The 14,839-nt window shown below is 32.5% G+C and overlaps 1 protein-coding gene across 4 annotated transcripts in view; it reads right to left on the reverse strand.

Moving 5' to 3' along the window:
- Positions 1-14,839, reverse strand: part of eya (eya transcriptional coactivator and phosphatase 2) — a 43,960-nt gene that overhangs the window by 7,904 nt on the left and 21,217 nt on the right. For all 4 annotated transcript variants that reach the window (XM_034327830.2, XM_034327828.2, XM_034327831.2 and 1 more), the window contains exons 2-5: positions 7,184-7,305; positions 3,458-3,623; positions 1,132-1,315; positions 355-490 (exon numbers count right to left, since the gene is read on the reverse strand). In XM_034327830.2, coding sequence (XP_034183721.1) covers positions 355-490; positions 1,132-1,315; positions 3,458-3,623; positions 7,184-7,295 — 598 coding nt within the window. In that variant the 5' untranslated portion in view covers positions 7,296-7,305. The remainder of the gene's footprint in view (positions 1-354; positions 491-1,131; positions 1,316-3,457; positions 3,624-7,183; positions 7,306-14,839) is intronic.

The following is a 14,839-nucleotide window of genomic DNA, read 5'->3' on the forward strand; positions in this document are numbered from 1 at the left end:
ATTATAAGAATCAGTAAAATACTGCAATTTAAATGAGCAAATTTAAACTATTTAAATTTAAACCCCACAAAATTCTGAATATTTTATAATGGCCCTGGCTCCTCCAAAGTGAGGACTACCCTCATCCATTATAAAATCTAATTTTAATAGAAATAAATATTTCTATGAAACATAGGATAATGTATAATTTTAGTTACATAAAATTAGCAATAAGACACTTGACACTTTTGATAAAACTAGAGGACCTAATCTATACTAGATAAAAATCCCAATTACGTCAATGAATGCGATTCAGAATCAAGTATATCAAGCGTGAATAATCTCTATATAGGAAGAAATTAATAAGAAGGTTACCAGCAAAATTTAGATTCCCAATGTTAAAGGAGGCCGGTGTCGCGTGGTACCCATGCATTGGGTAATATCCGGAATACTGTAATGGTACCCTGTCGTTTCCGTATAAACTGCTACTGTAGGCGCTATAATCTAGCTTCTGAAAAGAAATATTCAATTGGTAAAAGATAAAGTAAAATCTATTTGTAGAATCAAATTTCTGCATCTACAAGGAATAAGTTCCAAACCCTATCATAGTGAATACTATAGGGTGTCTCATATAATTGTCGCCATAAAATTTAAAGTACAATCGATAATAAAGAAAATTAAATATAAAGTTAGAAATATAAGAGCATTGGATTATACATATACTAACAATAATGAATAAAAACATATACGCTGAACGTTTTCAGAACTTACCAATAGATTGTACAATATTGATACATAATTTTGGATGCAAGTAAGTATGCAGGTATAAACTGTATTTACACATGAATGCAGAACTGGATTAAAAGAGGGCCCTTGATTGACAAAAGTTAAAAAATTGAAATTTATCCCAACTTAACTTTAAATAATATTTAACTGTAAAAACAGGGCATCAATAAAAAAAATTGCATTCAATATTTTTTTACGCATATAGTAAATGGAAAGTTTATAATAGAACTTCCTAGAAAATGGAGCGCGGGGCTGTAGCCCTCCTTCAATCTACCCTTAATTCGGCACTGCACGAGTGTTTTTTCTTTTTTTTCAAAATTTACAACACTATATAGATAAGAATACTGTAAATGATAAAATGAGTACCTGAGAAGAGGACGATATATTTTGGGTTACGTTGGGAAAATTCGGTGTGCCGCTGTTGTAAGTAGCGTAGGACGAGTATTGAGTCATTGAACTTGGTGACGTATACGAGGTCAGGTAAGAACTTTGCAAACTCGAAGTGTTCTTCCCAGCTGTAGCTGATCCATACGGGGGTGAGTTGTATATACTATAAACAGAAATTTACTATTTAATTCTCTTATCTAATCGAAGATACAGAACACTATCCAAAACTCTAACTAAATAATAAATTATTTAATTGAAACTGGTTTGGTATACAGTCAGGGATGAAAATAAATGGGCACAGTTTAAAACAGAATATCTCAGTTAAAATTCGACCAAATGACTTGGCGTTTTCCGAAAAGCTATAAAATTAATTTACTAATACATGTGCTTCTGTTGTTTTAAAAAATTATAATTTGTAGAAATCGCGAAAAAAATATAGTGAAAGGCAATTTTTTAATTTTGTTTCGCGAGCCTGTACTGAAAATTTCATCGAGATCTGTCAACGCATTTAGAAGTCATAATTAAAATTTCCGAAAATCGCGACCTTTCACCTAAAATCGTAACTAGTCATGTTCTTAGATGAAAGTTGCGATTTTCGAAAGTTTTTATTACTTGTAACTCTTAAGTGCGTTGACCGATCTCAGTGAAATTTTCAATATATGTATATATAAATTATTTAAATCTACGAAAGGCTCATAAAAAGTTAAAAAATTGTCCTTCACTATATTTTTTTCACGATTTCAACAAATTGTAATTTTTTAAAACGACAAAAACACATATATTAGTAAATTAATTTTTATAGCTTTTCGAAAAACCTCAAGTCATTTGGTCCAATTTTAACTCAAGTATTCTGTTTTAAACAGTATCCACTTATTTTCGTTCCCGAGTGTGTGGTGAACAATCACAGACTGGTGACTATAAGCTCTTGATTATAATAATTTTTAGAAGGAATTATTTTTTGCAGTTGTATGGAGGATTAAAAAATATTATTAAACATCTATTTTTTTTTTATCGCCAGAAATTCATTTCAAGGGATGAAAATTAGTCCTTAAAGTAATAAAAATACGTATTTAAAATATGCTGGTTTTGAAGCTGTACAGGTGAACAGAAGACTACAAAATATTAAATATATATATATATATATTTTTTAAATAGATTGACTTACTTTAGAGAAGGGGGTACGAATATGGGATAGCCATTTTATTTTTGGATGTACTAGAGAGTCTCAGAATAATCATCAATAGACAAATCAAGCATAGAAATTTGGGAAATTTCATGTGGAATGTGTTGTATCAACATAAATATTATAGACCTCACAAAACATCTTTTTTTTTTTTTCACTGTTTCAAATAGATGGCAAATTCGAGCTAATAAAAATTCGGGTAGTAATATGAGACAGTGTTACTTTTGAGAAAAATAAGCTTGTAAAACTAAGACAGAGTACTAATAATGATAACAGAACGTCAAATATAATAAGACAACTATAATTAAGCGAAGGCATTCAAGCGTATGATAGGCATTCAATTTACAATTCGCCTTTATAATCTTCAGAAAATCTTTTATCGCAAAATTTGCACATTTTATATGTTCATTAGTTCATTTTATTATTTAGTAATAAATTTAAGAATGTGGTAGTAATATGAGACTCTTTCATATTGCTATCAATCAGGTATCTTATTTTTCTATCAATTATTGTTATTTATCATAATGAAAACATAAATACTTCAAACACCCTTTGATATACTAATACTATGATTATTATAGTATAACTTACCCTAGAATTTAATATCTAACTAGAATTTTATACTTTTAATATTCAATTATTGGTAAAATTTCAATGTACTGTGTACGGATTAAAACCTTGCTATTTCATATTTCTACCCTATCTCATATTCGTACCGTCTCTTCCTATACACACTTATTTAGAATATACCGTATATAATATTTTTCAGTCCTCTATTCTCCTACAAAGTATCAATATTTTAACAATCTGCCTGGCTTATTAAGGGGCATTGCGCGAAATAGGGGTAGTTTTACCCCCTCCTCTACTGAATTTCTGCGAATAAAATAAATTAGTGTATAATATTTTTTAATTTTGTTTCGATCTGCAAGCTTTCAAAAAAATCGATGTTGGTTACCAAACTTGTCTGGCTTTGTTAGTTGCAAAAGCGTTAATTATTGAAATTGTGCAATTTATACACATTAATAACGTATAATCAAGCACAATAATATGATAATTTCAGCATCTGTAGCTAATTAAAGCAAAAATGATTGAAACACAAGATTGAATATTGGAAATACATGCCTGTTATAGTATTGATTGGCTCCGTACAATGAACTGTAGTCGGCCTTTTCCATAGAATCGGGATATTCTTGCTCCTTTTCCTCGGCATTTTCATCGATGTATAATTCTCCACCGGGCACGCTGTCGTTCTCGGGGCAATCTTGCACCTCGTTCTTAACTTCCGTAGCTGCCAGTATGATCACAATGGTTTACGTTCAGATATTTTTAATATTTAACATTCTTAACTATAAATTTATTATTATGCGATACGCTGCCACCTCAATATGGGCATACAATATTCTGTTTATTTATACTTGTATTTACAAAATATGTATACATATGGATATAAATGAGATGTTCGAAATCAGTAGCGCAACTAGGGCAAGTCACAAAGGTAAGTTCACCATTCTATTAACCCTTCGATGGTGGATCATGGAGAGAACTACAATTTATATTTAATTTTGAATTTCATATTATTTTCATTATCTAAATTTTACAATGTTCTTTTAAAAATTCTTCTTCTAATATATGAAACTCTTCTGTTTAAAAATTGTACATTTAACTTTATTTTAATATTCTTTTATGTATTTTGTAAGTTTCAAATGTTCAAATGTTAAACAATTGAAAACGTTTTTATATTTACGCAAATTTTAGAAAATGTTAATGAAGAATATTATCCCTTAGCTGGCACTGTGGAGTATGAGATGACTCCTAGCTAATTCAACTTCAATTTTAGCCACTTTTAGCTAAAATTCGTCCCTTTAACTCTCCAAATAAATACCTTTTTTGAAACCACTTTTATATTATTCTTTTCCTAAAAATGTTCAACCTCAAATGTGTCCAACTAAAATTTTAGCTTTTTATATGAAAATTTGAAAAAGTTATGAATTTTTTTGTGAAAACTTATTTTTTCTACATTTTTCAATTTTTTTTTTATATTTAATATTTAAGTTTACTAAAATTAGCTATGAAATATGTTGAAACAACTTTCAAAGATTATCTAAGAATTTTTTCAAGTTAAAATAATGAATAGCTTCTTCGTAGGAAATATTTTAGTGGTTGTGGTCTTAATCGTCCCAGTGTGCCATCAATGTTGTTCTGGTGAAGTGTGCCAGGTAAGGATTAAATTTAATATTATTACATTATTAATAAACTATGAAACAAAATCTTTATTTACCACTCTATCGGACAATTGTATTTGCGTCAATGCTCGAAATTTCTGTTTCTTAATTTTATCAAATCAACGTAAGAATTTTTTATATCTTCTTAATATCTTCTTGACTGTTTATAGTAGTTTTAATTCCTGAGAATATTTACCAACACATACTCAAAATGCAATAAATCTATATGTTCCTTCATTTTCGGTACATTATGCTATATTATAAATTAGGCGTTTAAGGTAAACTTTAAATAAATTAGTTGTTTTAGGAATTCAAAAATACCTATTTCACTAAATAGCCTTTCCTTTTTGTATTTTTAATTAAAAAATTATCATTATTATTTATAAAAGATAACTTACCATTTATTTTCGTTATTATAGAAATAAAATTTACGTAAAACAAATTGGAACTACCGTCAACTTAATGAATGAAATATCAACATTTATAATTTCATGAGACAATAATAAAATTAATTTATTAAAAAAATGTTGGGTAAGTTAAATTTCCAGTTAACAATCATAAAGAAGAAGTGAGTTATTTTCGAAGAAGTGAATAGTTAGAATTCCTCCACCATTAAAGTTTCTTTAGGAAGAAAAATGGATGAATCGGAAGATATTCGATTTCATTCATAACTGCGACGCTTAATTAATTTCCGGAACAATTAGCCTGGTCAAATTATAAGCCATGATCGTGTTTAGTATTTTGCAGAAGAGAAATCACCGACGGTTTTTCGTTTAATTCAATCAAGGGTGCTGGAGAAGAAATCTGTAAAATACGGTACAGTCGAACCTTTCAAAGCATCGAATTCAAACTGCTTTATCAGAAATACGGTTTCGGTCATCATTAACGGAGTAATGATATAAATATCATTGTTTTATATAATTTTTGGTAAAAGATTTTGTCGTTGATCGTTAACTTTAATTGAAATTATAATGGGTTGGGTTAAGTTAGATTACGAAAAAGAAAAAAGCGCGTCCTACTGCGAGGAGGTCATCGCCCTCAAGGAGAGGGCCTAGGGGGATCGCGAAAGGAGCGATCCCGCTCGGAAGGGGCGAAGTCGTCGCCGAAAAAGGTGGGATCCGCCGCTGTAAGGGCGAAAAGAATTTGGAATACATTGAGACAAATCAAGTAAACAATCTACGAGGAAAAGGTGGAAACGTACAAGCTGAAGCGTTTCAAATGAGGGAGCGCTATCACGCTCCAGGAAAATATTCTTCGCGATTGCTCGGGACCAGTGCGGGATCGGTGCGGGATCGGTGCGGGATCGGAGAGGGATCGGAGAGGGATCGGAGAGGGATCGGAGTGGAATTGGAACGGAATTGGAGCGGGATCGGAGCGGGATCGGAGTTGGAGTGTATGAATACTTTCAAAGATTAACATTGTACATACTATATTATTGTGTGGATCCGGCGTAAATGTTAGATTTCGAAATAGGCTTTATTGCTTTATTAAAACATGAAACGTTTGGGTACTAAAAACATTAATGAACAATTTAAATGATAATTTTCAACAAACTTTAACCTTAAAATTGATATAATATAAACGTTACTTTGTGATAGTTTTATGTTATCAAAAATCTTGCTTGAATACATATATCTTCTGGAACTGACCATTATTTACTGTAATTGACAATCAACTCTCTATTTCATATTCAGAGTGTTAATGAATAATTTATATAGCCAATTTCTTCAAACTTTAAGTTGTAAATTAATATAGAATAAGCGTTATTTTATGATATTTTTATGTCACCAAATCATGTCAAAATTTGTATGTTTCAAAATTTACCACCTGATATGCAATACTTTAATATATCAAAATTATAGCTGTAACCTTATCAAAGTTTGAAAACCCAAATTTGTTTTTCAAAACACTTATTATTTAAAAAATTATTAGTCCTATTGGTTAGCTCTATTATAATTTATAGTTTGTATGTACAAATTGCTAAGGCTTAATATTTTAAATAGTAGGTTATATATTATATGGGTAAGATATTGTTGTATACCGAATCATTCCTCGTCATATTATAAGTCAACCATCAATAACAAATACCCCAAGTCCTTCCTTCTATTCCTAACGATTCATCCGAACTAGTCCTCTCCAAACCTTCATCTCATGACCTCATCCCTTACCAACCACTGGACTCACAATAACTCCCACCTTTCTATTTTTCCGATTGTATAAAATACCCAACACTTTTCCTTCCGGGTCAGATTTTTCCGAACCATCTTAGGAACTAGAGTCTACATACGTCACGACGAATATTGTATCTAAAACTTCGTTTGTATTTCATATTGTGATTGAAATAAATAAATATCGCGAGTGGAATACAACAATATACAAGTAAGTTATACATATAGTAAGTTATATGAGGCACTTAAAACTAAAGAAATGAAAGTGACATTTTTACTTATATTTTTTTAACATTTACATTATATTTAACGATTTAATTAACTATTTCTGTTTTTAATTCAAAACGTTTAAAAGATGACACTTTGCACCCCATTGTATCCCTTTGATTCTAAGTGCCTTATATACGTATATAGTACTAAAACAAGATTATAAGTTAATTAATAGGAGCCTTATTTACCATTGTTTGTGGTACGAGGGTGCTGTACCGAGGCCTCTGTGGATGAAGACACGTTGCCAGCATTGTCTAGAACACCTGCTGGTTTTGTCGGGTCATTGTCTTCGGTTAACATATCACTCTGCCTGAAACAAAAATCGGAATAATGATTTATTGATCGATTATTAAAGGGTTCATCATTTCCCTAAACATAGTCGTTATTGAATCTTTGCGTAAAGGACTTTTGATCGAAGTTTTTTTCTTATTTGAAGTTCATTCTTTTTCTTTATTGCATAAATAAAAATTATCCAGTACGTTGCTATCTTGTTTATTGTCATAGGTGCTAATCAAAGATAGTAGTATATTAATCAAATAAACTGAAAAAAATATAAAATAATACATATACAGTGTGTCCCACGACTGCCTCGACAGCCGAAGAGGGATGATTGCTAGGGTGATTCTAAATAACTTTTTCCTTTGCCAAAATGTTGGTTAAGGCTTCGTTTTCGAGATATTAACAAAAAACACTAACCAATCCGAGCGCGTATAGCGCGCGGGCTCAGGGACGGCAGTGTCGACTACGAAAATCGGGCCTGACGTAGGTCGAGAACGAACTGGTTGAACATTTTTAGTCGGTATTTAAAATGAATACGAAACCTAATCTCTTGTCGCCAAACAACAAATAAAAATAATTGAAGTTGAATAATTAATAAACGTTTGAATCAGGGATTGAAAAGGTTCTGAAAATAACTGTTTCAAACTGTTATATATATATAAGAACCAGTTATGAGAACCGGAATAATGTTATAACTGTTATTAGAATAAAGGTTCTAACCTAATATGTATCGGTTTCGATTACGGTTCTGGTATTAGTTTTATTTCGGTTCTATATTAGTTCTATTTCGGTTCTATATCGGTTCTTTTTGGTTCCATACCGGTTGCAGTTCTAATATCATATTTTAAATGAAGGATATTTTCTATTTCGTTTTCATATATCACCAGTTTGAGGTGGTCCCTTAAAAAAAAGTCACATGTTGAAAGGTCTGGTGACCTGAGAGGTCAAGAGGTTCGTCTAGTACGGCCGATCCTAAGCAGGGTTAATCCATTTATGATTATAATAAAAATTTGAATTATAATAAAAATTAATCATAATTACTATAATTATATGTATATTAATTTTTAAAATGACCTTATCCCTAATTCTTCAGCTAACCATTATACAGTAAAATCGAAATAGAATTGGTATTAGAATCAATACTATTATAACAGTACCTGTAGCTTTTATAGAACTAAAATAGAACCGATACCTAACCGATTTCAGAAACAATATTAGAACCGTAATCGGTATAGAATAGAAAAGAACCGATATATGTAGAACCGATATCAGAACCAGCACTAGAACTATAACCGGAATAACTGTTACAGATCATAACGGTCCTTCGAAACTGTTTTAAGAACCGGAATCGATATCATAACAGCTTTCAAACACTGGTTTGAATTGGAGGCTACGTTAATGATAAAAAATTTGAAAACAATTTAAATGAAACTTACCGATTAATCAGCTACGCTGAAAGCAGATAATTGCCATTGGGTCACTGTGTCGGTCCCAACCATTCGACGAGGAAACACGTTTGGTAAAACAGTTGATTTCATGGTCGGGCCATTGAACTCGCGTCATTTATTACACTTAGTTAGGTATGAATAATAGGCAAGGTGTTCTCTCGTCGAATGGTTGGGACTGACACAGTGGCAATTATCTGCTTTCAGCGTAGCAGGTTAATTTAGGAACGAATGGGTAAGTTTCATTTAAATGGTTTTCAAACTTTTCATCATTAACGTAGCCTCCAATTCAAACGTTTATTAATTATTCCATTTCAATCATTTTTATTTGTTGTTTAGAATACTTCGAATTTTCTTTCTTACATTATGACAGTCGACAAGAGATTACGTTCCCTATTCATTTTAAACAACGACTAGAAATGTTCAAGCAGTTCACTTTGTTTATTGTGCTATGTCAACGGGGTGCCGCACCGTTCGTTTGCGACCTGTTGTCGAACACCCTGTATAACATATTATCCAACAGAAGATCAGAAATATTCATTGGGAAAGGGTTAAAGCTCGAATAAGAGATAAAAATACCATAAAATAAAATATCAAATTGTTCTTAATTTACATTACCCACAATTTATAAGTAATTTATAAGTAATTAAAATTTCCGAAAATCGCGACTTTTCAAGGGAAATTCGGTAACTCGAAAATTCGGGACCTCAAGAGAAGTATAGCGCAATTTTTGTTTTTGGTCCAATTTCAATTCTTCAGGGTAAAATCACCCCCTCGAGGTAGATAGGTGTTTCCATATTTCCCTGTATATCTTTAAAACTATTGTAGATATAAAAAAATGGTTATAATATACATTGAATAGTTTTTAATACTCTATAAAACGAGGCAATTAAATTGATAAAAATTCTTTGTTTAAATAAAAAAATCCCCCCCCCCCCACCACTGTTATTTTGAAAAATTTTGAATTCTCTGTTACGTCGAAAAATACGTAGAACCTCATTATAAATGCAGATATGTATGGTAAATTTGTCGAACAAAGAGGTATTTAAATAATTTTAACCGATACGTGCACTTTGCACGCCCATCGTTGCACTGTAAACGATGCGTTATCACTTACCACGTATGTGTGCGAGCACACATGTATAATATGTATAATATGTGTTTATTATAACCATTTTGTAATATCTACGATAGTTTTAAAGATATACAGGGAAATATGGAAACACCTATCTACCTTCAGGAGATGTTTTCACACTGAAGAACTGAAATTGGGCCAAAAACAAAAATTGTACTATACTTCTCTTGAGGTCCCCTATAAACCTGCAAAGTTTAAAAAAAATCGGAATTTTCGAGTTACCGAACTTCCTTGTAAGTACCATGCCGTTCCTCGTGGTCCTCCTACCAGAAGATGCAAGATCTTTCCCACTCTGTGGTCAGATCCTTCGAGATCACCCTTATCTCTCTACATGTGCCATGCAGCACCATGACCTCAGGTCATCGGCCGCACGCGCGTACCTTTGAAGATCGGCATTCGAACTCTCTATCGCCGATCCATAAACAAAACATCCGCGACTCTCGGAATTCGTCGCACCTCAAGTATCAACTACTGCCGCGCCGGACTCAAGTCCGATGACAAACATAGGGTTCCGACATCGACACCTTCAATATCCTTGAAAAGTTGGTCAAAGCCCCAAGTGCATTTACCCTTTCACGTATCAATCCTTGCACGGGTGCTGATGCTAAGAAACAAAATGAATATTATGTAATTCAAATTTTCGTGCGTAAACGTTTATACGCAAGTGGTGTGGGCCACAGGTTTATGTGTATGTGCTGCTCACTCCATTGTCATTCTCCTTAAAGAAGCCTACGGCTAAGGGTTGAAACCCCGGGTGTCACCATTTTTTCCAGGGGAAGCGTGATTTGATCGCGAGTGTACTTCTTTTGACATCGATTGCAGCGTTTTTTTTATTCTCTACAAAAATGTATTAAGGTATAGTGCACCGATGACAAGATGTCCCATGAGACAAATGTAAATGCAGCCTTCTCATGGGACATCTTGTCATCGGTGCACAGTACATGTGTTCAGAATTGATTAGTGAACGGGGGGCCTAAGATCTTTTGAGGTAATCAATTTTTTACCCAAGTATCTTAATATCTTTTTGTATAGAACAACAAGATGCATCGACTAATGTTTAAAACAATATATGTATGTACATTCCATTAATGAAATTAATCCTGAAATTTTTGAAACACCTTGACTTTTGGAGCCAACATATGCATCACGTGTTCTTCCATTCGACGCTATTTAATTTTTCCTAATGTAGGCGTTTAATGGATGGGGTGAGGGTTTCGTCTCCCTGGACACCTTTAGTTCGGGCCGGGGACTGCTAGGTGGCGGCAAGAGATCGGTGACAGTGTTCTTGCAAGCGGTGTTAGTGAATTGCGGTATCATAGGTGTCTGAGGCAGGGATCGTCTGTTGTCAGCCCCACTGACGAGTATGACAGACGATTCCGAGACGAAACGCCCTTTTTCTCTACTACACTAATGACATTTTTATTTATTTTATACTTTTTTAAAGCCATAACTTAACATCTTCATGGGACATCCTGTAGGATAACCAACACTGGATTAAGATTTCTGAGGCCTGAGGCTGTCAAACCTTCGAGAGCCTCCTTGGTTGATAAATCTTGATGAAAAATTGAAATTTAATCTAAACAAAATTAAGTAAAATTTAATCGTAAATGGAAGGTTTATAACGGAACCCTCTGCAAAGTGAAGTCCAGAGCTGTAGTCTACCTTACGATTAAACCTCCCCATAATCCGTCGCTGAGGATAACATCACATTAGATTAATAGTTTTTTACAATAATCATATAGATCATATTATAAAAAAACAAAAAGTCATTTTCAAATAATGGAAAGTGTTATGATTAATGTGAACAGAATTTTTATCTTCGTTTTTTTAAAACCACGATAGCTATTTGTATATTTTATCTTTAATAATGCAGAAATAATAAAAATACTGTTATAGCTATTGGAACATTAGCAGAATGTAAGACATGTAGATCAAAGAATATTTAATCATCATTAATATTTCTGGTACGATTTTAAATACGTTATCTTATAATTAATTGTGCAAAATACGAGTGGAAAGTTGCTTTTCTTTAATACATTGGGTGTTATGAGGATCAGCGGTGTGCGGCACTGTAAATCAGATAGGTATATTTGAATAATTAATAGAAAATAATAGAAAGATATTGTGAATACCATTGCTACTATATACTAATAATTAAATCTAAATTTTTAATTTTTAAATCCTAGAATTTTGAGAAATCCTAGAATTAAAAATTTTGGAATTGTGAAATTTTAGAATATTGCAAAGATCAATTCCTGTTTTCAGGAAGAGGACAGTCTTCATTTTTTAAGGGCTCAGGCCTACCCTGGCCCCTACCTAGTTACACTAATGATAAATAGAAAGCTTGATAAATAAATGCCTATTTTCACTACATAAATCAATGTGTTAAATATTTCAATAGTTTCAATTATTTTATTTTAGGTCTTTATAAAGTTTCAGTAGCTGTCCAATGACTTTTAAGCGAGGGTGTACGTTGATGGGAAAGAGTTAACGGCAGCTTCATTATTATCTGCCAATTGCGTGTCGAAGAGGTGGAGTGACCAGATGGGTAGGCGTACACCAGGTAAACCGGGTACCAGCCAATGAGACCTTTCACAATGTTTTACATTATGTATTCTTTATGTTGCCAAGTCACTATAGCTGTCCGTGCTCCGCCCTTATCTGCGTATATACATAGTAGCCAACCTGTACTATACACCGAGAAAGAAGGATATCTTGCATAAGGGCTCTTTCACACAGCTAATATCGTTACGATACAATGAAATTAGATTCTGATTTATAAAAGTCTTTATCAGTAAAGCGTAACTAGGGTGGAGAAAAGTCACTTGAACCTCTTCCCCTTTATTAAGAAATTAAAATCTCTTTTTTTTTTTAAATAAATACTGGAATACTTTCAAAAATGTTGAAGAAACCTTGCGAGGAGTAAATAACAATGAAGAAAAGTAAACTTTATATTATCACAATGCTAATAAGATGAACAAAATTCAATTCTCCATATGGTTGCGCTCTTCGTACACCTCATAAAAATGCTATTTTAATTAATAGATTCCAAATCAGACATTTTATTAGATATCAACCATGTCTAGTAGCCAGCTATTTCTTTGGATTAGACATACTTAAGTGACTTATGGTTTCTTACGTTAAATGGGTATTTAATTTCAACAAATTTCTTAAGATTATACATATATTTGCAAAATATATTACCAGACAAAATTGCAAACCCATAAGGTGAATATGATAAAAAATTCAATAAAAAAAAAATAATAGAATAAATTTGTAATTAATAAACTCTCACTTATACAATATTGATTATTTCGCGTACTAAAATCATTTTAATCATGATACAGTGGCGCAACTATAATTGTCCAGTAGAGGGTCCAAAATTTTTATTTGTTCTTGAAAACGTTATTTGAAATTTTCGTAAACATTCCAGTATTTATTGAAATAAAAATGGTTTTTAATTTCTTAATAAAGGATGAAAGTGACTTCTAATTCAAGAAATATTAATATTATGATAGCTGTTATTACGTATTCAGGATTTTGACATTTAACTTTTTCTAAAAATAGGATTAATCATTCCTCTTCTGCCCCTTTAAATGAGAAATAAACACAATTTACTTTTATAACATGAACTGCATAATAGTAAAAATTCGCTGAAACAAAAAAAAAAGAAAGAAGAAGCAGAAGACCAGCAACACCGAGTATACTTATCGTTAATAAGAAGGAATGTAATATTATTTTTATAATACAAAAAGAGTATTTTATATCTCATCACACATTTTATGGGTTCAACATCTCATTTGCAATATTATAATTTAGTTTCTAAACAACGTATGTACAGTCGCGATCAAGTCAGGTTTTCCCAAGAATAAGGATGATGTCCCATAGGCTCACCCTTTCCCTTAACCCTTTGCCGTCTAATATCGAGCCACACTCGTGACGTAACTTACAGTTCAAATGTGTCAAACTTGGCTGGTACTTTTAATGTGGTTGAATTTTGAATTTAATTCTAATTCTAATTTGCTCAGTCAAGGATCACTGAATGCTATGTAACATATACATGATACTCCAATTTTTTTTTATTTATTTGAAAATTCAAGCGATTGACGCAAGTATCGAAAAAATTATAGCAGAAGCGGTTAAACATCATCAGGGAAAATGATAATGTCAGAAAGGGACCTCATATAGGTACTATTTGTCCGCGAGAAGATGGCATGGTTAAAACTTGTAGGAATCTATGTCTCACTACCCGATAATCCCTACTTCGCATCACAAGTATTTTCATAATTGGTCGAATCGCTTGACGAAGAAAACAAGTGAATCGGTCAAGTGTGACTGAAACGGAGCGATGCGGTGGCAGTGTCATCAAAGCAGTGGCATAGCCTCCAGAACCTATGGGTAGGGATTAAACTAGACATTAAGAGTGGGGTCAGGCGGAGCAAACGAAGATCCCGCGTTGCCTCTCTCCTATATTGCATGCCATCTCCTCGCGGACGAACAGTACGCATAGGTCTGTGACCTCCCACCACTTGCGTATGAACATTTAGGCGAGAAAATTTAAATGAATACTTACATTGTCATTCATATTTTTCAGTTATACATACATATACTAAGTTTTATAATATTTGATTATTAAACAGTATATTATATTTGTTCTAAATTACTTTTAATATTAATATTGTCAAAATTAGGATTCTGAGAATTTCTGCTACTCGTATTCGCCATTTTCCCTATGGAAGCCTGATTTGACCTCAAGTGTACTGGTATAGAAACTCATAGCAAAGATTTTTCTTCTCCTATCTTAACTACATTATAGAAATAAAATACACATACAGAACGTACAGGGAATAAAATTGACCCTGAATCCTTTCAGTCCTTCAGCAATAAGCGGTAAATATTTAGAATAAGAGAGCCATCTCAGATTTCGATGACCTTGAAATATGTTGTCAAGGTCGTCATTCTGAACAATTTTTTTTCTATACGTA

This window comes from Osmia lignaria, chromosome 2 (genome assembly GCF_051020975.1).
Source record: "Osmia lignaria lignaria isolate PbOS001 chromosome 2, iyOsmLign1, whole genome shotgun sequence".
NCBI lineage: Eukaryota > Metazoa > Arthropoda > Insecta > Hymenoptera > Megachilidae > Osmia > Osmia lignaria.